The following is a 25,815-nucleotide window of genomic DNA, read 5'->3' on the forward strand; positions in this document are numbered from 1 at the left end:
ATGCTCGTGCAGTTACTTCAACTATTTATTGATGTGATCTTTGTTAAGAAAAAATTGCTCATATTAATATGTGTAGTACGTAGTTAATTGATATAATATAGATTATAAATTTTGTATGAATTTCAATTTTACTCGGGAGTAGAGTCATAGAAAGAAGAAACAGTTACTACAACGTTTTTTTATATAAAAGAAATGATAAATTTTAATGAGAGAAAGGTTACAATATACTATATATTTATATTATGTAAGAAGAAAGTTTTGAAGCACGGGATATGACTGAACTTTGAAGTATACCGATTCTGGGAACCATCAGAGGAAGCAATAATGAGTTCCAAAGGCAAAGTGATGAGAGTGAGAGAGGTGGCTGGGTGAAAGTGAAGGAGCTCAGAGAGATCACAGCAAGATTAAGGATAGTGGAGTGAGTAAGGTTTTTGGCCAATTAGTGAAGAACACAATGTGTTCTTTTTTTGCAGGCATTTTGGTTAGAGATACAATACAAGAAGTGTTCTTAGTTACTTCTTAGTTCCTACACATACACACACAACTTGGGTTAAGAGAGAGAGACATTGAGAGGAAGCAAAGCATGGTAGTCTTGAATAAATGGGGCCCTCATAGAGAAGTGTGGGCCCCACACACCGCCCATGCGCACGCTGTCTTTCTTACCAATATGAAACCCATCATCCATCATCGATCCGATTCCTTCGACCTAACCCTAACCCAGCAACGCAGTAATAACCCAAATGGGGTTTCGCCCAAAAGCAAAAACTAAAAAGCCAAAAAAAGAAAGAAAAAAAAAAAACAGCACCACCATCTCCAATATTAACCCAACACAAAAGCCCCCCAAACTCGTTTCTCTTCCCCTCTTTTTCCCTTTCTTAAGAACTCTTTATTACCTTATTCCCTCCAAACCCTGAACTACCTCTCCCTTACTCCCATAAAGGTAGCTTAGCTTCAGATGCCAATCATCAAATTAACCAAACCCCTCCACTCATAGAGATCATCATCACCAAATGGTGCTTTGTTCAGCTCAAATTTTGGTGGGGTTTTGCAAAAAACCTTAATTCCCTTTTCTCTTTTTCCTTTTATGTTGAAGATAACTACTAAGTAGCATGCTCCCAACACCTCAAAGTAACCAAACCAAAATCATCACCACCATCTAGATCCCATATTCCCATCTATTACCCTTTCAATTTGCTTGGACTTTTGTAGGTGTTCATTGTTCAAGGCCTCCAAATCTAGGGTTGTGATAAATGGATCCTGTAGCAGCACAAGGACGTCCTCTCCCTCCACCTTTTCTCACTAGAGATCTTCACTTACACCCTCACCACCAATTCCAGCCCCACCACAACCACCAAAACACCGAGGATGAAGCCGGCAATGGCCGCGGCCAGAAGCGAGATCGCGACGAGAACGCCGGCGGCGGAGGCGGGGCCACCACGCCCCCCCAGGGCGGCGGGGAAGGCAAGGAATCCGGGTCAGGAGATGGAGGAGGGAGTGACATGGGGAGAAGACCAAGAGGAAGACCCGCAGGGTCCAAAAACAAGCCCAAACCACCCATTATCATCACAAGAGACAGTGCCAACGCTCTCCGATCCCATGTCATGGAAATCGCCAACGGCTGCGACATCATGGAGAGCATCACCGCCTTTGCAAGGCGGCGACAGCGCGGTGTCTGCGTGCTCAGCGGCAGCGGCACTGTCACCAACGTCACGCTCCGGCAGCCGGCCTCGCCGGGAGCAGTTGTGACCCTTCATGGAAGATTTGAGATTTTGTCCCTGTCCGGTTCTTTTCTGCCGCCGCCGGCCCCACCTGCGGCGTCAGGACTAGCCATATATCTGGCTGGCGGACAGGGACAGGTAGTAGGTGGAAGTGTGGTGGGACCCCTTGTGGCCTCAGGTCCCGTTGTCATCATGGCTGCTTCATTTGGTAATGCTGCTTATGAGAGACTGCCCTTAGAGGAAGAGGAAACTCCGGTGGCAGTTGCTGGCAACGGAGGATTAGGATCCCCAGGAATCCCAGGAACCCAGCAACAACCGCAACAGCAACAGCAACAACAACTTGTGGGAGATCCTAATAGTTCTTCTCTTTTCCATGGAATGCCTCAGAATCTTCTCAATTCAGTTCAATTACCGGCTGAGGGTTATTGGGGTGGAAGTGCTCGCCCTCCCTTTTAACAAAGTGTTTTACTTTCATGGTTTTTTCCGTTATCTTTGTTTTCTTCTTTTTCTTATTTTATTTTTGTTTATGTCTCTTTTTTTTTTTTTAATTTCGACTTTCTCTTTATGATCATCACTGTTCATTCTCCTTCTTGCTTAATTATAACTTAATTTACTCTTAATTTGAAGGCTTTGATCAGTCTTGAGTTGAAGAAGGGTGTATAAATTCATGAATTTTCGGTGGGGTTTGATGATTATTGCATATCTAAATTCTCGTTCGAACATATATAGTTGCTTCAAGACGAAGCAACAGCAACTGTATAGCATGTGCACTCTCTCTCTTCATGTTTTTGCTGCAATTCTAGTACCTTGTCTGATAATTTATCAGTCAATCTTTGCAGAAGGTAGGAAAAGAGAAGGTTCTGTTTTTTTTTTTTTTTTTTTTTCTCTTTTCAATTTTCTTTCTCATTTGTGCCTTTTTGCTGTGTGGAGTGGTTTTTCTAGGACTCCGAACCTAGATTCAGATTCTAAAACACGATAAAAAAAAAAAACCCCACAGTAAATTAAAAACATAATAAATATACATCAACTTGTTCTAAATTTTATCTATTTTTTCAAGAAAAGAAAAAGTTTTGCACACAATAATTAGCAAACTTGTACTTATAACACACTAACTCAACCATCATTACCACTCACTCTCATCCACTTTCTCTTCTACTAACACCCATCATTACATCCAAACTCCCACTCTTTCCACACCCATATTCTCAAAATTAGCACCATCATTACTGCCATGTCTCACGAACAACATTTTTCTCTCCTTATTATAAGCATCATATACTAGAAGACCACCCCGTTTTATCGCTGAAAGTTGATTAAATGTTTAGAATACTTTATTATTAAGTTGATAACTCTTAGAAAGTAACAGATGTTGGACAGTGAAATTCATCCATTTCTAGGAACAAGGAGAATGGTGGGGGAGTTATGGGCTTCACTATGTTTTGTCTGTCTCTGTGTGTGATTAGGGTTCACTAGTATTATGGTGGCAGAGATGAGAGCATTGGGTGTTGGGTCACACGTGCGCTGCCTCTGGAAAAAAAAAAAGGTTCCTTTTCGAGGTAACAACCGGAACAAACAGACCTCAAGAGCTAGCAAGAGGTTAAAGACTCTCCCTAAAGTGTCATTGGCACTAGAGAAATAAAAGGGGTGCAAGTAAAATCAAAAGTTTGAGGTAAGTTATAGTAAGTAATATTATACTATATAGTAGTATATATTAATATTAATATTAATATAATATATAGTATATTGAAGGGTAAGTAAGAGGAAAGAGAGAGATAAATAAACTCAGTTTTGTCTTGACTATGGAATAGATGCTCCTTGAAACCCTAGCTAGCTCTCTCTGTGCTCTTTTACACTGTTACTCCACCAATGCCAATATGTGCTTTGTAATTAATTTATTAATATCCATCTTTTCCTTGGATTCTATTCTTAGCCTTGTCCGGTTCCTCTAGCTCAGTTTTTTTTTTTTTCCTATATAGATCGGCACTTCCCAAAGATCATTCTCAATAATGAATGAACACTGCCTGAAAAAGTCTACATACAGCATTTCTTGTGTTAAGGGAGCCATTTTGGACACACTGTCACACTCACTGTTCATAGTTCTTCCTTCATCTGAACAACATGCAATAATACATACATGCTAGCTTGGACTTGAGATTATTTATTCTTCTTCGATGGATGAATCTTAGTTCTCTTATAATATCATTTTACAATTATTTTTTTTATTCAGTGAGGGAAACATTATTATTATTTTATTCTATTTAAAATGTTAAGTATATTTATTTTTTTATTCACTATTTTTTATAAAGTATTAAATAGGGAGATTATAATATTATGAAAGGATATAAAATATTACTCTTCACATCCTATATATGACTCATGATGATAAAAAAAAATAAAAATATATGACTCATGATAAAACGTATACCTGTAATTAACTACACTGAATTCAACATTTTTTTTTATTGAAACTATATATTTTTATTGAAACTATATACGGGTCTTACGCTAAAGAAAAAAAAACCGAAGAATCTTGAATTTTATCAGAACTTTAATTAGAGTCCTCTCATTCAGAATCAGGAACTGCTCTTGTATAGTATATTCATAGACTATGTTTTTTCTTTTTCTTTTTTTTGCCAAGAGCTAGTTAATTATCTCTTCACGTCTAGCTAGCTTAGAGCATCAAAACCCTGGAATAAATATCGGCGCTTAGCTTTAGTTCTTTATCTTTCATACTTTGATACTTAATAGCTTTTATACATGTTTTTAGAGCTGTAATGTTCATATTGGTGGACCAGATTAGATGATTATACCTTTCTGCTTCATCATGGTGAGCACACTTGAAACTTGGAACTACATTATAATAATATACAATTTATAAGATAATAAGATTCCATTATAATCAATGGAGTGTATTTTTTCACCAACTTGTTTGCTAGGAAATTCGTTATGTTGATGATAAACCCTTCGCCATTTAATACATAGATCAAACCCCACATTTTCCATCTCCATTAACATCATCTATACCAATTTATAACCTTTGTGTAGTGTTGTTCTTCTTTGGAAAAAAAAAATTGGATGGTATTATAGATGACAGATATCAGCCTGTTCTCCTTGACAGTGAGAAAGGTGAAAAATAAACTCATCAAATTAGAGGTCTAGGTGGAAAAAATAAATTGGAAGATTAGGGGAGAAAGAACCTTGAAGTGAAAAATTAATAAAACTGACTTCATGAGGATTGTTATGTTGTCTATCTATTATTTTATTAGTAATGTAGCCTACACAATTTATATTGCATTCGCAAAAATATAAATATCAATCTAGATTTTCAGGTTCAGTTTTTTGTTTAATTCAAATGAAAACATCAATAAAACTTTGTAGCATCATAAATCCATATAAAACTTGGCTTATTCAAAGTGAACAACTTATTTTAGAAGATAAAATAAGTAATCTTAGTCGTTGATGCATTGAAAATTAACTATTGATCTTCTTATCGATGACTATTTATTGTTATTCATTTTAAAAATGATAAATCTATATCTCTTAAAGAAATTAAAATATATAATTTACATATGTATAATTTCATATGTAATATTTTTTTCATCAGTATATAAACAATGTACAATTTCATATGTAATATGAACTATGCGATCAGTTAATCTTGAATAAGAATATACGAAGCCAACAAATTTTAACATATCTAATAAATGATTAGATAACTTAAGCATGTTTATTAGGGCTTGATTATTAGTTATGTATATGGAAAATGTTTTGTTACTAAAGGCAAACTCCACTTATTCTTTACCTGGAAGAGAGTAGTACAGTCCCTCCATTTGTTGGATAGATTAGAGATATTCTTAGTTATAACAATGAATAATTTTAATTTACACAATTTGAATTCAAATAGCTTGGATTTCTGCGGAGCTCCCTCCCATGCATGAAACCATTGTTACAGTGCTAAATTATAAGCATCTCACATGAAAAATCTTGTTATTATAATAAATATAGACTATTGAATTATATTTGAAAATTCAAAATTAAAAGATAAAATACACATGACATTTTTAATCATTGGCCACTGACTATTTTTTAATCTTACTCATTTATGTGTACGTAGTTTTGTTATAGTTTTAATTTTCTACAATAATTAAGAGTTCTCACTTGATTTGCTCCACATTCTCACACTATGAATTTATTTTTCTTTTAAAGAGAATCATATATAGCATGCCTTGAAAAAAAAGAAAGAAGGAATGAGGAAAAAAAAAACGTTTGTCATTGTAAAATAAACAAATTTTGATCTCACACACACACTATATATATATATATATATATATATATATATATATATATATATATATATATATATATATATATATATATATATATATATATATATATATATATGAGCTTTTTTTAGTATACTCTTTTGTATTGATTAAATTTATGTAACTCTTACACTAATTTGGGAGTGAAACTCATATTTAGTGAGCTCCTATGAATTTCATCAAAATACAAGAAAACGTGTGTTACAAATAGAATATTAAAAAGAGTGTATTATTTACCTTTCTCTTTAAGATATTGATACTGTTCTCTGAGGTCCAATGTACTAATATTTAGTGAAATTCAAAATCTTGATGGTGGCACTAAACTCACTTGATAAAAAATGGTTACTTGAATATGATGGAATCAAGACACAAGAGTTGAAGAAGTCCTCACATCAAGAGAGAGAAGTAAGCATGAAGATTTTAAAATAAGGTAGAAAGTGAAAATTATGATATGATCCTATGAGACACAAAGAGAAACACACATGAGAAAAAGTAGGAAAAAAATGAATGAAGGAATCTAGTTCTCACATTTTTTTAAAAAATTGTCAGTGCATGAACAGTAACTTCATCCATTTGGCGTTGTTTTGAGCCTTGCCCTTTAGCACATCTTAATAGACGTGTGGTGATTGTTAAAAAAGGTATTATATATACATGCATTTGAAACTTGAAAGTGAAGAAAAGTTTCTGTTTATATCTGCAATTTATCTAATATTCTTTCATTGCTGATGGACTAAGATCAATCAAACTAGACTCAGACCTATCCTCAAATCAGTAGCAGCCTTTACAAACGTGGCAACAACTTTGCTAGCTAATTGGATTGGTATTCATCAAAATCATCACCAACAGCAACTTGTAAATACCAGACTAATGCCCTTAAATGTTGTTATATCTCTTATACTTTTTGGCTTAATTAGTTCAATCTCTCGTATATATAGATTTGGATATGAAATAGGACGAATATAATTAGTGTTAAAGGATATTGAAAAAGTGTTAATTTTTTAATAATTACTTTAAAAATTATATGAAAAACGTTTATAGTTAATCGACAGTGTAAATTCTTACACTAACCGTGAAACAAAATCAATTTCATATTAAAAATAAATATGTATGATGCATGAATTATATATTATGATCATGAGTTTAATTTTCATGCAGTATTTGGTATAAATAATTTTACATTATAAACTAAAATTAGAAATTATTTCAATTATTATTTTTAGAGTAATTATCATAATAACACACTTTATAATTAGATAACATAGTCAGTATGTTTTAGTTAAAATTTTAAAGTATTAGCTAGTATGATATATATCATATTATAATCATAGACCTATAATATATTTTTTTTTATTAAATCTATGTCTATCAAACAACTTCTGTGCTATTGACACAAGTTAAACAACTATACAAATTAAAAGTATATATATAATACTTTTTAGTGATTATTGCCACCAGCATATAGCCCAACACATATAGAAGCAACCTGACTAGAAATTACGATATTATAAAATTTTAATTAACAACATTACTTTTATTCTCTATTTAATTTTGAGTCAAGTAATTAAATTATTGTCATTTTTCATGCTACTTGCAGTGAAAGTGGATGATAAATATAGGGTTTTTTTAAGAAGTGAAATCGCTTTGCTTTTAATTACGCTTGTTTACCATTAGTCAGGAAAATGAAAATGCCGACAAAATGATAGAGATGAACATCAAACTAAAAAGCTAATTGCATCAATTTAAAATTAAAGTTACAATAATAATATTATAACAACCAATATTACGTGTATTTTGCAGATATATAACTAGATGTAATGTGAGTGTCTTGAACTGGTTCATTGAATATAATATATATATATATATATATATATATATATATATATATATATATATATATATATAATTTGTATATAAAATTAAGTAATATACAATAGGCATAAAGTAAAAAATGCATATATTAAGTTCTTTTTATATATTATAGCTATCATAAAAACTAATACATTATTTTTTTTAAAAACAATGAACATTCATGTATGTTATAATATGAACATGTATATATTAAGATATTAATTTATGTAAAATAAATAAATTTTATTTAAGAATATATTTTTAATATAAATAAATATTTTGTATTTAAATATTATAAGTAGAATTGATTTCCAATAACATTCAATACTATTTTTAACAAATATAATATGTATTCATATTATTAAGTATATAATCAAGAAGTAAATTACTATAATATTTATATAATTTTCAATTTATAAACATATATTTTAAATTTTCTATTTTAAAATATGTTATATCAAATAATTCTCTTAAAAATATTAAAAAAATTAATATGTATATATATAGGTATTAATACTTTCAATAATTATATTTTATGTTAATTTATCAAATACACCTTATTTAATGAATAAAATAATTAATAGATTATAAGTAATTTTGACTTTCCAATAACATTAAATACAATATTTATTATACATAAAATGTAGTCAAATTATGAAAGACAACAATTAAAAAATAAAAATATTAATGTAGTAAAACATATTTTAATTATTAAAATTAATAAATGATATTTTTAATATATAGCATAAGTAATATATATAATTAAAATTGACTGCTTAATAATATTACTGTATTTATTAAATATAATATCTTTGACCCTCATCAATAAAATTTGTTTTCCAAAAAAATTATTAAATGTAATATGTAGTCAAAATTAAGCATATAAATTAAGAGGTTTACATGTTTTAGAAACTCCAAACAATCCTATAAAAAAAGAAAAAACTTCACACAATAAATAATAAGCTTAATTGCATTTTTGTCTCCAACTTATTATTCAATTGCAAATTTTGCCCTTTTTTTGCATATTTTACTCTCACTTTTCAGAATATAATAAATTTAATAAGAAAAAAAAAATATCTAGCTCTTTGAAAATAAACTTTTCCCATGAGACAACACTTTTTGGCTATTAAAAAAGAAATTGTAAGGATTTTCATTACTTGCACAAGTCGAATACAATATTGGCAGCTCCATGTCATTTCTGGCAATCAGAGTTTGATTACACTATGCATGACTGATCATAACATTTCTTCAACATCTCTCCCCCGCCCAAAAACCTCACTTTTCTTCATCTCTTCCCCCTCTATTTACATCTACTACATTCTAGGTCAGTGTTGACAAGAAACCACGAGAATTACCAACCAAACCCTGCTTCTCTTACCCAAAACTAGCAAGGTATACAACTACACGCCAAATGCTCCATTTATAAGGATTTTGTAGCATCAGTATTCAGTAGATCAGTTTCACCATCAGTAGAACATGAACAAAATATGAACCCCAGGAAAGACATGCCATCAACAGTCTGCACTATACGTCTATACGTAATCGCCGCAATTCAGATTTGAATGGCAGGATAGAAGTGAGAGTCCGACGAGCAAGATTCCTTATGTCCTCTCGTGTACAATCCCTTGAAATCCGGACAAGCTCCCAAAGGGCACCTCCATTGATCATGTCTTTTGCATTCACTTCTGCAATTTTTGTAACCTAATTCTGAGTTTTTGCAACAATATAATAATTGTTTCTAAAAAAACTTGAAAACATGACAAGGAGTCCAATTACCTTGTTGAGCCATGTGGCAGAGTGCAAGTTCAATGTGACGCCTGATTGGTGCAGCTTCATTGTTAGCATTATGTACTATCCATGGAAGTGCACCGTCTTCTATCAAAAACGACGTACCACTTTTTATCCCTGTGGATGTAATATATCATATTAACAGCATACAATTAAAAAACTTTTTACCATTAATTTCTCTAGTGCTAGAAATATGACAATGCCAAAAGTGGGAAGCAGCAGAGTGGGGAAAATTGATGGCAGTGACTTGTTTAGAAATTGGAAACATAAATATAATCTTAAAGTCAATGGCCTTGCAGCTGGCGAGCAACAACTATCTCCATTTTCAATGACTCAACATACCTCTAATATAACATTTGCACCATTGGCAATAAATATTGACAAGAAAGCAAACCTTGACTAGAAGCTCGAGACTCGCATTTGGCAAAGTTGGCAATTCCTCGTGCAACTTGTGAAAGAACATCAGGATGTCCACATCTTACAACTCCCAGTAAAGCCTTGATACCTCCTTGGGATCTCAACTTCATCAATATTTTATCTGGATCAAGAACACAATGATAAAGTGGTGAACAATTGATGAGTAATTGAAATATGAAGATCATAACTTCCAATGTAAAATATACAAATGAAGGCACAACCTTTCAGAACACCATATCAGGATGGTAGCTATCATTTGCATGAGTATTTAATGTACATATAAAGTAATCAGTTCTCTCACTTTAAGATGTTTTTCTCTGTCTACAGAAAAACACCATACTACAGAACAACACCAATAATTATCAATCTCAATCAGGATGCAGAACGACCAACCCAAATAATGCTATAGTGGGATGGTTAGTGAAAACGAGGACTATAGATAGAAACTAATCAATTTAGTGCACTATAGATATATTTGCAGCTTCCTTGTACATTTTTTGAGAAAAAAAAAATATTTTTTCCTAATAAATATTAATCCCAAGCAAAATGCTTTTATGCCATACACATAAATTCTCAAAGAAAATTAACAAAATAAAAGGTGTTCATAATAATCAAATTGTCCAGAGTCTAAACAGAATGAATGATGAAATGACTGCTAAGAACATGTGAACAGAGACAAAGGAGTTGGAAAAAATAAACCAGAGGCAAAAAAGGGTCTTCAAAGTCTGAAGCACGAAAAAATAGAAAACAAAGGCCTCTATAAATTAACAGAATAGAGATGAAATCAAGCCCTGCTATGGCACCATGATTGAACTAATTATTAATTCATCACCAACTTGATGTATCAGATCACACACACACACACACAGATTTAGCAACATGAATGACTAGAAAACAAGTAAATGTACCATTTCCACATAGGTTAGCTATGGCACCAGCAACCATTCGAAGAGTTTGTGGTTCTTCAGCATCAGATGCAGTCATTGACAACAGAGTGATTCCCCCTTCGGCCATTATAAGTTCTTGATTGGCTTCTGAATTGTCATGAAAGAAAGTAAAGTAATATCAAAACCTAGCGGCTAAATGCAGAAATCCACTAATAATAACAAAGTAGGAAGTAAAATCCAGCTAACTTGAACATTTATTAAAAAAATAACAATCACCATGCATGGCAAGATTGGCAATTGCCCCTGCTGCTACTCTGCGAACCGTTTCATCCTCATATCTTCTAAGAAGCATCAACAAGGAAGAAAGGCCACCAGCTTCAACAATACCTTTTTGATTCACCTCTGCATATTGTATTGAAACAAATTATTCAACAAAATCTTCATATACTACCGTACCAAGAAGGCAAATTTTTTTGGAAGGCTTGAGTATGCATGCAATAGGGGGGGGCTGTTAAAAAGAGGAATGTAGTCTGGTGGGCAACTGCACTTCAACAACATTCATCCCCACAACAGACCAATAAGAAATTTATTTTTCTTACGAAATAGAGTGATCAATGAATCACAACGATCTCAGCACTCATGGGGAAAACCAAAACTTTTAAAATAAAGGCCAAGATTTACAGTGATAAAATAATCTTTGCAGAAGACATATGGCAATCTGAAGACAGACTTATAAAAAGGCATGCTTACTCAAAAAGAAGCAGATCCAGAGAAGATTAATATATGACATTCTGATGAATTCTAGAGAAGAAACACGTCATAAAACATTTCTTCATAAAAATATTGCCCTTAATGATAATAAAGAAAAAGCATAGAACAGCATTCAGGAGTGGTAAGAGCATTGTAAATTATTGATACAGACTGGAACAGATGTGAAAAAGATAGCATAAATTTTTAAAGGTATGTTGAACAAAACAATGTTGCAGAAGGATGACCATTCTGATTTTTTGCATGAATTTCACTCCTTCCCAGAGTTTGTAACATATGACACAGATAAATGCAACAAAAACATGAATAATAATTCAGGAAATTACTCTCTGGAATCCACTAGCACCTATCACTAAATTATCAGTATTTCCATCATGTGCTTCTTTTTGAAGATTTTGCTAGCCGAATATCAATAAATAGGTATTAAAAGAAGATTAAATAACAGCCTTAAGTAGAGGATAGCAACAACCTTCCGCTGCAAGATTGGCCACCATTTTAACAGCATGAATCTGTACAAGGGGATCATCAGAGTCCAGCAACGACAAAATCTTTTGCAATCCAACTGTCAAAATAACATGAGTCACACACACATGGATGATGTCAAGATTCAATAATAACTCAACCAACTTGCACCTTGCTCAAAGAGTGTAGCAACAGATGCCTTCTGGCCATTCCCAGTGTCTTTGAGTTGGGAATGCCTAACTTGAGACATGGAAGAATCCATGGCAGAGGAGGCATTTACTGATCTTTCACTTCCTAAACATCTTTTCATCTATGACCATAACATTATTCATATTCACAAAAAGAATTAAATAATGCAATACAAGCCATAGTCATGCTAAAAGGACAAGGTATACACAGCTAGAGGCTACAGAGAGATGTGAAAACTTGAAGTCACAACAATCATTACAGTTTCAATGTGCTAATCAAACTTTCCAACTTGATGACACTTAAAGAACTTTACATTGTAAATATTGTTACAATATCACAAAGAAATTAAGAAGCTAGGTCCTAGTGCTCTACATTATCTTCTGGTAACACTTAATCTGAACCATCACGCAGTTCATTGGGAGTATTTGGCTCAAAAGAAATGCAATGCACAAGTTTCAAGAATGTCTCTTATCCCTTACACTTTCATGATCTCCATTTGGTTCCCTGGTCATTATTTTTTCAAGGGAGTTTCCATTACTAGGATGCAACAATATTATTGAGTTTTTGTGCAGGTTTTAGTCATTTCATTTTTCAATAAAGGACTTTTATGCTCTCCCAGTTGTACTTTCACTGCTTTCTTTTTAATAACTTTTTTCTTGCATTAGTAAATAAATAAATGTGTCTTTAAATCTAGTAGGTTCTTAGAATTACAATATATTCAAATATATGGGAACTCATAAATTACTAATTTATCAAGCACTCTCCAAGCTTATTACTTCTAACTCAAACATATGCTCCATATTGGGTCAAAGTTATACAATACCTGCTCAGCTTCAAAGTTCAATTGCAATAATTGACTTCTTAATATTATTATTTCTTCTTCAAGTTTCTTTTTCTGATTAACCTCATCCTCCAGAATGCTGTGAACCTTTATAACCTCTGCATCCCCTCCAGCCTAGTACATAAAATGTCCCAATATTCAAGAAATCAATGCTTGAAAAATAAGAAGCCAGAGAAGTTCGTCATTTAACTGAAATATACCTGTGTGTGTGTATTTTTCCCCAGTAGAATTTTTAGATGTTCTACCTCTGCTTCCGCTGCCTTTCTCCTATTGCATTCATTTTCAAACAGCTTTCTGATCTCAGAAACTTCATCTTCAGAAGATGGAGTTGGGCCCTGTGCCAACAAAAACTTTAACATCAGGACCACTAAACAGTGAACATTAAAGATTTTAAAATATTGAACTTAGCACAAACCATGAAGATTGAAGCAAACACGAGCAAGCAGGTAGGGAAATCATAAAATAGGAGAGGGAAAGATATAGATTTTGACATATAAAAGCAGGGTGAAACAATTCAATTCTCATCTTTTATGGAATTCTGTACTATGTCTAAAAATAAGTAGCCATACAACTGATAAACTACTATACTAATATATTCCCACAACCTAAATGCAATCAGACTGACTTCATGGAATTTGATGTTAGAAAACTGAAAATACATTAGTATGGATTGGAAAAGAATTAACTCCAAGGTCTGTCTACTGCCAGCCTCACATTCGAAAAACAGCTTTACATGCTATGCATCACTAGAATGCAAGGTAGGAAGAAGTGCAAATTTGCCAAATTGCAAAAAAAAAATTGGTGTGTCTATCAAGAGTGCATCAAAATAGTCACAACTGGAATTTTTCAGACATTCTACTTAGCTGATACATTCAATGAACTGGGGGGAAGAAAACAAAATGCTTATGGAGTAAGAGTAGTCTATCATTCAAAGGACAAACCATTCCTTTGCGGATTCTGCCTAATAACTCAAACCTTTGGGATAATTGGTTATTGGTCTTCAACCCATAAAGGCTCTTGTATGAGAGAACATGATAGAGATATAAAACTGTTAGTGGGATTTACTTCACCTAACAATGCTTTTAGTAAAGTTGGTCTTCAACACAAAACAAGGGTAAATACTTTATTTTCAAAAAACAAATTTTTCACAATAACAAGTGCACATAATAAGAGTGTAGAGACTGATGGATCCTGAAAAATGGTCCAATATAACAATGTCTCAATATCTACCAGTAATAATTAAAAAAAAAACACAGTAAGAGAACCCCCTTTCCAGAAAAGTTAATATTGTTTGAAATGGAATACCTCTCCACAACCATCCACAAAATAATTGCTGCCATGTCTTTTCTCATTTGACACCAACTTCTGCTCTAGCTGCTTAACTGATTCCATGTACTCCATCTGGCATTTCAATCTCTCTTTCTATAGGAAACAACTAAATATGAGACATTATGCAACAATGAAAGAGGATGTTAAAAAATAAATAAATAAAGTCATAAGAACTAGCAGACTCCTAGATTCCCTAAAGAATACAAAATAAAGGAGTCCACCATGTATAGTCACTGCCCCATAAAGTAAAATGTCGTTGGGGGGTGTTTTTGAACCATACAAAACTGCAATTTTTGTAATTTGGAACTTGGTTGAAACCACACCCAGATTGCAAACCAGTGGCTTCGATTTCCAAGATCTTAATGTCAAAGAACCTTCTCTCTATCTCCATCTTTCTAGTTTAACTTCTTCCAATTAAATTCCCAACTTAATCTGCCAGAAACCCTAACCTGTTGTACAAACTGTTTTAATTTCCATATAACCTCAGAACTGATGTTTTATTTTATGTTCACAGCCCAGAAGGCTAGAAGAAGACCATAATTTGACAACAATTGTAAAGCTCATCCATACAGCATGTTGATAAAATTTATAAAGCATCTAAAAACTATAAGATTTTTTTAATCGGCAAAACTAATAATATATTATATTTAAAACAGTACAAGATGTACTGGTAAGTATACAAGTGAAGGCCAAAATGAGCAGAATCGTGGTACCCTAATACAAGCTGATTACAAAATCCGTATAACATGAATTAGGAAACCAAAAGTCTGACAGTATTTTTGGCCCAATACTACCCTCTACTTATATATTCATCCCTCCCTGATTACAAAATGCCTCCCTAAGATTACTAGACCATTGATGGAAAGGTAGATCAAAGCCCTTATCCAAAATTTTTAGCCACTTCCAGCACAGGAAAACCGCCTCCTCCATCAGCTTACTGGCATCAAATCTTCCATTTGAGAAAACAATTGCATTTCAATGCTGCCAAATATTCCATGTCAAGGATATCCACCAGCACTGCCATCGCTGGAACCAAACACCAGATGTCTTTCCAAGTGCATGCTGAAGGAAATGTTGTCTCGGACATTGGAAAAATGTTCCCGATATGTTTGTCCAAGACAGAGCTTCCCACCATAGTGGCAGAATTTTACTGCAGCTAAAAAATAGATGTGCTGCATCTTCTTCAGAACTTTTGCAGAATGGGCACATTGGATCATTGATTTCCACATGTCTCTTACGCAAGTTCACCTTCGTTGGCAGTCTATCTCTTAATAATCTCCAACCAAAAAAGGAAACTTTGCTTGAGACCTTTACTTTCCACAGCACACTGAAAGCTCCATCCTGATTTTCGTCTGTATAGACCCCCATAAGCATCGTATACACATTCCCCACAGTGTATACACCACTTGAATCTCCCTTCCAAGTCCAGCTGTCTACACAATCTAGATAGATGATGATACCATCCATTTCTTCCAGGAACTTGGTTGCCAAATCAATCTCAGCATCAAAAAGTGGCCGCCTCCATTGGAAATTCCACTCCCACCTTGCACTTGTGATACCTCCCATCTGTTGAATGGACTGTTGTTGCTGATAGGAGATAGAGTACAATATGGGGTACTTCAACATAGGTGGTACACCATCACCCTTCCACCCATCCTCCTAGAATCACACCCTTGCTCCACACCCAAGATTCCACTTTATCCCTTTAGCAAACCAACTCCCTTCTTAAGTGGAATGAGCTATAGATCTAATATCCTTCCACTATGATGATTCGATGCTGCCCCTCCTCTCCTCGTCCCAATTCCTCCACTCACCATATTTTGAGACCAGCACCCTAGCCCACAGCTCCCCTTGGTTATGGAATAAATTCCATCGCCACTTTCCAAGGAGTGCATAGTTAAACTTTCTTAGGTCCCTCATTCCCAATCCTCTTTTCTCCTTTGGTAGGCACATTGACTCCCATTTTACCCAAGCAATCTTCCTCTGCTCTAATCCTCCACCCCACATAAACCTCCGTTGTATCCTCACCAACTTGTCTAATATTTCATTAGGTACCCTTAAAAAAGAAAAGAGATAAATAGGAATGAAATTTAAAACTGATTTTGAGAGTCACCCTTCCCCCAAATGAAAGTAAATTTTGTTTCTGTTTCGACAACTTTCTCTTACATTTCTTGATAATGGGATCCCAAACCTCAGTACGCCTTGGGTTTGTCCCAATCGGGATACCCAAGTAGAGAAAAGGTATGGCCAGTAGACTGCACTTTAGAAACATAGCGGCATCATCCTTCCACCTCTCTGACACCCCCACTACCCCAAAGCCACTCTTTGAAAAATTAATTTTGAGCCTTGACACAAGTTCAAAACTCCGCAAAATGACCTTGATTGCTTTGACATTCTCCCTAGAGGCTTTCCCAAAGAAGATTGTATCATTTTCATACTGTAAGACACTTATTTCTACCTCGTTCCTACCAACCGTGAAACCTTCAAACAGTTTTTTCTCCTACACTTCTCTCATCAAGCCATTTTGTCTCTCCGCAACAACATTAAATAAGAGAGGATCTAGTGGATCTCCTTGCTTAACCCTCTTTGTGGGATGAATTCAGCCGAAAGGCTTCCATTAACCAATATGGAGATAGAAGCTAAATTTAGGCAGCCCTCAATCCAAGAGATTCATCTATAGCAGAAACCCATCCTAGACAACATGTACAATAAGAAATCCCAGGAAACTGAATCATAGGCCTTTTTGAAATCAACTTTAAACACTAAGCACAGTCTGTTTCACCTCTTGTTTCATGAATTACTTCATTGGCAATCAGGGTGATGTGCAACAAATGTCTCCCCTTTATGAATGCAGTTTGTCTTTCATCTATAATTGATGGCATCACCTCCTTCATCCTCCTTGCTAGTACCTTGGCCACAATTTTGTATATGCACCCTATTAAGGAGATAGGCCTAAATCATTAAGGTTTTGTGGATCATGCACCTTAGGAATGAGTGCTAGAAATGAAGCATTGCTCCCTTTTGGGAAGACTCCATTGGCAAAGAACTCGTCCATAAATCAAAGCACATTGGCTTTGATCACCTCCCAAAATTCTTTAATAAATTTGAAATTAATGCCATTTGGTCCAGATGTCTTGTCACTTCCACATTCCCACACAGCTTCCTTTACATCCTTTTCACTTAATCGCTCCGTCAGTCTAACATTTTGGTGATGACCAATGGCCCGAAATCTAACCCATCAAGTTTGGGCCTCACCCAATCTACCTCCTCAAATCTGTTTTTGAAGAACAAGTGTATCTCCTCTTTCACCCTTCGAGGTTCAGCAATCTAACCACCATCAACAAGCATGCCTCTCAAGGTATTGAAACTGTGGTTTGCATTTACGATCCTATGGAAGAAACTAGAGTTGCAATCCCCCTCTTTGATCCACCTTGACCTTGCCTTTTGCCTTAGTAATGATTAATGTGATTGAACAACTATCCACAGCCCCTCTTGCAGTTTTTTCCATGTCAGCAACTCATCATCCGATAGTTGTCTTTCATCACCTTCAGTTTCCAGCTTGTTTAGCTCCAGATCAATACGTTGTATCTTCTTCTACGTATCACCAAATTGTTCCTTATTCCAAACTTTCAACCTTGCCTTGATTGCCTTTAGTTTTTCTTTAAGCACAAATCCACCCCAACCCCTTATGTGATCTGCTGCCCAGCATTGTTGGTCAACCTTTTTGAATGATTTATATTGGAACCAGCAATTCAGAACCCTGAAGGGTCGCGGTCCCTAATCAATGTTTTCAGATTTTAGAAAAATAGGACAATGATCTGAAAAATTCCTCTCCAATATAAATTGGGTATAGCCTTGCCATTTTTCAAACCATTCCGCAGAAACAAGGACCCTATCTAACCTACTTTTTGCTGTCCCATTTGGCTTGTACCACATGAATTTTCTGCCCACACAAGGCACATCTTCAAAATCAAGATCAACAACCCATTCATTGAATTCCTCCACATTACAGTCATTCACCCCCCCTTTGACATATCCTTACTCTCTCAACTAGGTTTCTTACACTATTAAAATCACCAAGTATACACCACAGCCCTCCAAAACTTGAATTTCTCAACTGCCTAATTTGCTCCCACAAATTCCTCTTCTGGGCCATATTGTATGCCGAATATATGCTGACTATGGACATCTTTTGCCCATCAGGAACCCACATGCCTTCTAAATAAATAAAGTCATGATCACTTATCTTCCTCTCCATTCTAAAGGATTGTTCACTCCATAGGCAAAGTAGCCCCCCTGCCCTATTACGTGTTGGTAGCAACTCCCAACATACCTCCAAATCACCCCATGGTGCCTGGCAGACAGATTTGTCCATTTGCTCCACCTTGGTCTCTTGTAGACACAACATATCAATTCTCTCCTTTAACATTTTCTAATTGCAGCCCACTTTACCCCCTACCCAGCCCTCTTATATTACAAGTGACAATCTTCATTATTCAACCATCTTATTTCCCAGCCTATCAGCCTCGATCTTATCCCTTTCCTCCTGATTAATCATCATAGTGATCAATGATTCCTCCCCTTTCCCACATGCTACTCCCAGATCCTGAGTCATGATCCAATATGATGTTACTTCTTTTATTTGATTACAGGTTTCATTACGTTTGCTATTTGGTAGAGCACGTGGTGCATGCTGTCCCTTATCCTGTTCTTCCCATTCAGCCACTTCCTTCAAACCATTGCCTCTTGTTACTGGTGAGTATTTATCACAAGTATTTGGTGTGCTTCTAGCCTCCTTTTGGTCCTTTCTGTTTGATTTTGTTGATATCTCATCAACAAGCCCATCTACTCTGATGTAGCCCATTTGCTTTCTACACCCTTTGATTTTGGAATAAACTTTCATCGCGCTTGCTGGCCCATTTGCTTTTCCTACCATATTGCCATCAGCCCCTTCACTTATTCCAGTATTGGTGTTTTTAGTAAGGCCCATTAAGGGCCTGTCACCCTCCTTATCTTGTGGACAAGCACGTGACCCTTGCACCTTTATTTCAAAATTGTGTGACATCAGTGGGTCCAGATCCTATGCATGTGGAGGGATTCCCCAGCACAACACCCAGACCAGTCTATTCCCGATTCGCATATGCTAGTTCCACTTTTCCAATGAATGGAACAAAGATGACCCATCGTTTGTTTCTTCCTTTACCAGTTGTATAGCTTTGTCATCTGTGAATCCCACTAACAATACCATGTCATCTTCTAAGTATTTTGGCTTGATATCTTCTCCACCATTCCACAAGAGTTTGTCTCCCACTCTATCGAACATCGCCAAGTTTTTCAATCTTCCAACCCATGAGTTACTGAGCCATGTCCATTTTTCCGCAGGTATGTTCAGATGCACTAACGAGTACGAGTTTGTTCCCGATGGACTCGCACGCATTAGGTTCAGTCTTTGCCCCACGATTTTGTTGCCTGACACCATCGCTCTCGCATATGAGGTTGTCATTTGCCTTCGTTGGGGCTGCTGTTCCGTTACCCCTTCCAGGTTACCTTGATGTTTCCCCCCATCGCATGATTTATCCAAGGTTACCTCAATCCTGTATTTGACATTTCTGTTTGTTTCTCCCCTTAACATTCTCACTCTTCCGTGCTTTGGTATGTTAACATGTAGTTTCAACATCCCTAGTATCAGGTTATCCAATTGTCTTTCAAGTCTCCTCACATTGCCCACCCCCTTGAATCTCACAAAGCCATACCTCCTGCCATTTCTATTCCTTGCAATGAACACCTCACGCATATCACCCCATTTCTTAAACTCATACCATAGCTCATTTTCACTCATCTCTTCTAGGAATCTTGTGAAGTAGATAGATTGGACATCAGATGCATCCCTCCAATTTGTTCGTCTATTCTCAGCTTACTGGCCATACCCGGTGCCAACGTTCTAACGTTGGGATCCCACTCTCTATTCCCCCCTCACCCCCACCCACTCACTGTTTCTCTCTCTACCTTTCTCTCATACTTTTAAGACTGAATGATTAGGTACATTTATGTTATCTAAAACTATAAGATTATAATTTAAAAACAGTGGTTTGCGCAAAATAGTGCTACTTTTCTATAGAAAATATAGCAAACCTCTAATGCATCAGCAAATTTCCTCTCAACCTCAGATATACGACATTGTGCCTCCAAATTTAATCTTCCGACTTCTTCTTCAAAAGTCTTTTGCTGCCTTTCATTTTCTGCAATAAGGTTATCTAATTGTACCTCAAGCCTCCGAGACAAACTTTTATAATCAAACTCCTCCTTTATTTTCAGCATGTTCTCAACCTTCATAGCCTGAGACATAAATACACAATCAATCTTTCATGCAAAGCCAACAATATTAATTCTCAACAAAGCTTTTCATTTGAATTAGTAATCATAAATTCATAATCATAATAATAAAACATATAGTAGGGAAAATATCAGAGACAAGACAAGTCAATCAAAAAATGTTTCAAAATGAATTAACTAAGATACTTCAAATTGTTAGGGGTATATTAAGTATACAATAGACAGATGCAAATTAAGATGCTAGCTAGAGTATATTAACACTTGGTCATAGAGGATTTGACACCAAATCAACAACAACCAACTCTTCAAAAAACTTCAGGTGTTAGGTGCAAGCTCAGTAATGGTTTTATAACTAGCATATTGTATGAGTAGAAATTATACATAAAATACAGACAATCATGGTAAAGAAAACTAACCCTTTGCCCAAACAATATGGTACTAGAAGTCTCTCCTCGATAACGTGGAGATGGGCCAATAGTAACAATCAATGAAGTCCTTGCTGTTCCTGTGAATGATTAGAAAACATAAAACACAAATATAGAATGACGTAACCAAAACCACTGCACGTTTCAGTAAACAGAAAAAACATCCCAGGAGAAGAATAACAAGGAATGCAGAGACTCAGAGAATGATATTGTAAACGTATTATATAAGAATGCAGAAACCAGTTTCCTAAACCATAAATCACATCTTATTCTCGTATTTCATCACACGATGTTGAAGTACAAAAGGTTAATAGTATGATATCTGACAAACTGATTGAAGTTTCTTACCTCCAAATGAATCTCTGAGCAATCTAGTAAGTTTTGAATCACGAAATGGAACATGAGAATTGTTTTCTGCTAGAGCATTAATACATTTTCCCAGTGCACTTAGTGAAAGATTGATAGATTTAGCTTCCTCTAGCATGTACCCTTCACTTCCTGGTGGGGAAAAAAAATTTAGAGGCAATGTTCAATATTAATATGCATGCATATTAGTGTGCACAGGTGCACACACGCACAAATCTTAAGTTAAGTTTCAGTATATACCTGACTTATGGATACGCTCTGATCCTGCCAAATCTACCACAACCAACTTGCTCTTTCGAACAAGTGGTTTTGAAGGTTTAGTCAAGTGAGAGGCATCATTATTTTCAGTAGAAACAACATCTTCACTGTCCACAACAGACCTCTTAACGTGTACCTGTGTGAGAATAGATAATTTCATCAAGATAGGATATTATTTTTATGAAATGAAAAAAAAAAAAAAAGCCTAATTGGATATCTTGGTTCATGACAGGTAAGAGTAATTAAAATGTAAACAATACACAGTTCATTATTTCACCGTCAGTATAGCGTGACTACGAGAAGATTCGGTATTCAACTTTGTGTTGGCAGCAATTCGATGAGTTTCCCCTACTCTTAGCAACTCCAAGAAACTTGGCTGATCCTTGATTTCCACTAGAGTAGCTCCAGACAAAGACACATCACCAGTTTTTGGATCTTCCACGATAGGAATATTATCATTTGCTGGATTAAGCAAGTCCTGGAGAGTCTCCATGTAAAGCTACACAATTTGTAGGAGACATTTCAGCAAAAAATTAAAATTAGCCTGGAAAAATGATAAAACAGAGAACACTAGCACAATCAAACCATATAGGGCACAGCATTAATAACTACATACACGCATTATGATGCAAGAAGTATGACAAACAATGCACATGATGTAAAATACAGTAATACATGCATAAAAGTATGCAACCTGCAGATATGAGACGGTGACAGAATCAGTTCCTGGAGATATGTCAGCTAAGATATCCTCCATAGAACGAACCATGATACCACGATCAGAGGTATCTTCCTCCCCCAATTGTCCAAGAGTAAAAGTTTTGCCCGTTCCAGTTTGACCATAAGCCATCACAGTTCCATTATAACCATCAAGAACGCTCTATGAACAATATCAAAAGGCATGTTAAGTCAGACATTTAAATAATAACAATCCTTTGATGAAAGCAGTGCATTACCACTAAAAATAATGTTTATCTAATCAAATCATAAATTACAGTAAACAAAGTTTGATGGCTAAGAAAAGGATATTCTTGACCAATCAGGAAATGCATTGTTACGACAGACCTCAACTACTGGCTTAGCTACAACTTCATAAACACGCTTTTGTGATGCAAATTCAGTAAGCACTTCATCAAACTCATAGGTATCTGAATCCCAATTGTTTTTCCGAAGTTTCAGTCTTTTAAGCTGAAAGAGATTTAACAAAACAAGGGCAAAACCTTAAAATGCAGTAATTAAATTAAAATGCAGAATCCACAAACAGAAGACCAAAATGCACCTCTGGCTGTAATTCAACACAGTCAGCAAAATCAGCATCAGCCATCATTTCTTCAGTATTTTGAGGTCTCAACCTTACAGACACTCGAACTCTTCCAGGCACTATAGTATACATAAGCATGATAAGAAAACAAGTAACAATACTGCCATAGCCAAGAAAACAGCAGAATAGAGAACAATTAGAATAGTCACATTCTGTACAATAATTGGCTTTTGAAGTAAATGTGAAGTATAAGAACTAAGGTATTCAAATTCAAGATTCTACGAAAACTTGTGGATAGTCAATAGACACCACTCAGAAACTCTTAAGCATATGTATGCCTAGTGTAAAACATAATATAAAAACCTATTAATGACATATGCGATATATGCATAACATATTACTCTTAACACACTAATGTTTCAACATTTCAACTCCATAATAAAGCAAAGTAGAAAACCACAATAATAAAATATGACAACAAATCAATGTTATCAATGGCGGAAGCCCAAAATTCCACCATATAAACATGCCATTGCGGACTATAGTGCCACCATACCCAACCTCCCTTCACAAATTGCCTATGGTGGAGGGGTTGGGAAAACACCACAATGATAAGGACAGTCCAAGGAAAACAAAAGCAAAATCCCTTAAACCCTATATATTTTGTTCGCTATCACCACCAATTCCAAAATCTTCTGTAATCAATAATAAACATAAAGTTGCAATAGAAAACAAGTGGCGCATGACCATGAAACCCATACAGGTCAGGTGGTAGACCCAGAATAACCATTTAAGTAGAGGCACTACTCTGAATTCTGAACCCTCCAATACTACCCTGGCTTTTAGAATGGCTTCTCAACTAGACAACGTGCTTCTCCAATCTTAACGACCAAAACATCAAATTCTCATAAACATGATACAATACAAATTCATCTTTGATTACAAAAACATCCATCTATAATGCTACACCAAGGCCTACTTTTGCCATTAAACAACGATACCAGTAATATAATTAAGATCTAAATTTGTTAATTGACAATTTGCATGAAAAAGCTTAAAAGCCCAATCTACATACCGACATACAGTTCCAAAGTCTCAGTAATTTTAACATTTAACCTCCATTTTCCCTTTTTTCCGAACGTGATCCAAATGTTGAAGAAACAACACTTCAAAATTCAAATCGCTCTTCATATGTACTAAATAATAAATCACAACAACACATAATCCATCAATAACTATTCACGTTACTTCATATATACCTACTAACACCATAACACGAATAGCGAAACATTATCAGAAAGAGACATAGAACGGAAGCACGAAATACATTCTCCAAAAGCAGAGAAGAAGAAGAAGCTTATAAGAAGCAGAAACCAAAAGCTGAAACAAAACTTGAACTCATTTCCAACTTGTCTATTTATAATAGCTACATTGCCTCTCTCAGGAGCTCTTGATTTCTCTGTGCGTGAAATGAAGAAAGTTGACAATAACTAGCTAAATTCTAACTAACCTCCGTCTCCGCTTCTAGCTGCGGCGGAGGTGGAGCGGCGGACGGCGGATCCCGGCGAGTGAGGGAAGCGGGGCTTAGGCGACGACGGCGTTCTGAGGTGGTTTGGGCGTTCGAACTTAACGGCACTTCCCCTCTGAGCCAGAGCGACGCCGTTTCGGTAAGCCATGGTGCAGTGAGGGAGTAATAAGAGCTTCAGTTGCTGAAATTGAAACAAAAATGGAAGCGTTCGTTCGTGTATTTGTTACCTCGCTTTAATTTTGAAGCATTTCGTTTTTCATAATTATTATTATTATTCAAAACGCACAGAGAAAAAAAATTTAAAAACTATAAAAGTGAGTGAGTGAGGGAAGACGTGTCCGTAAGTCTCGAATGAAGAGGGAGGATGGGGGAACCGCGTGGGCCATGCAGAGAGAAAGGGAGGGAATAAGACACTACCATGATCTCTGTCACGTATTTTATATTTTTTAACTAAAACTCATGCAAAATTTATTTATAAATACAACAAATACAAAATTATGCTGCTATTACAGTATATATGTACAACAAACACAAAGTTCGTTCTAAGTCAGATTTTAAATTTGAGTTGATGAAGAAAAAAATTAATTGAGACCAAAAATTTCATTAAGGTGGTTAGATAGTATAGATTTCAGATCTAATAAAAATTTGTCATCAATCAAATTAATAATATTCAACACCAATACAAAAAGAATGTTGGATTTGGAGTGATTCTTGACTCTTATTAGTTGAAATTGTTCCCTTGTTTAAAGAAAATTATATAGGGATCATTGCATTATTTAAAATTTTAAACACCCTTTATATGAACCAGAATGTAAACAAAGCAAGATTGTTCAGAGGATTGTATTTGTTTCGGTGTAATTTGTGGTCTTGATTTTAAATTTTTGATATATAAGTATGTTAAATATTTAGAAAATGTGTTTTATTTTCATAATATAAGATTATTCTAACTTAACTTGTGGGATTACAATCTTAAATATAAAAACTATTAAGTATTTGGAAAAAAGAATTTTGCTATTGACATTGATCCTATCGGATTTAAATTGGTATCCTTAAAAAAAAGTAAATTACAATTTAT

At 35.0% G+C, this 25,815-nt stretch overlaps 2 protein-coding genes across 2 annotated transcripts; one reads left to right on the forward strand and one right to left on the reverse strand.

Moving 5' to 3' along the window:
* The first annotated feature begins 653 nt into the window (after positions 1–653).
* Positions 654–2,413, forward strand: LOC114417847 (AT-hook motif nuclear-localized protein 22). The gene has a single exon (XM_028382877.1). The coding sequence runs from the start codon at positions 1,251–1,253 to the stop codon at positions 2,172–2,174; it is 924 nt and encodes a 307-aa protein (XP_028238678.1). The 5' UTR covers positions 654–1,250; the 3' UTR covers positions 2,175–2,413.
* Positions 2,414–9,004: 6,591 nt separating this feature from the next.
* Positions 9,005–25,010, reverse strand: LOC114417860 (kinesin-like protein KIN-UB). The gene is made up of 19 exons (XM_028382885.1): positions 24,723–25,010; positions 23,231–23,331; positions 23,017–23,139; positions 22,646–22,831; positions 22,229–22,450; positions 21,934–22,087; positions 21,676–21,825; positions 21,319–21,407; positions 20,702–20,905; positions 14,546–14,662; positions 13,441–13,575; positions 13,223–13,354; positions 12,382–12,520; positions 12,218–12,310; positions 11,257–11,382; positions 11,002–11,127; positions 10,071–10,214; positions 9,665–9,793; positions 9,005–9,573 (listed from the first exon to the last, which is right to left on the reverse strand). The coding sequence occupies exons 1-19, from the start codon at positions 24,886–24,888 to the stop codon at positions 9,413–9,415; spliced, it is 2,697 nt and encodes an 898-aa protein (XP_028238686.1). The 5' UTR covers positions 24,889–25,010; the 3' UTR covers positions 9,005–9,412.
* Between the last annotated feature and the right edge of the window lie 805 nt (positions 25,011–25,815).

This window comes from Glycine soja, chromosome 1, assembly GCF_004193775.1.
Source record: "Glycine soja cultivar W05 chromosome 1, ASM419377v2, whole genome shotgun sequence".
In the NCBI taxonomy this organism is placed as follows: Eukaryota; Viridiplantae; Streptophyta; class Magnoliopsida; order Fabales; family Fabaceae; genus Glycine; species Glycine soja.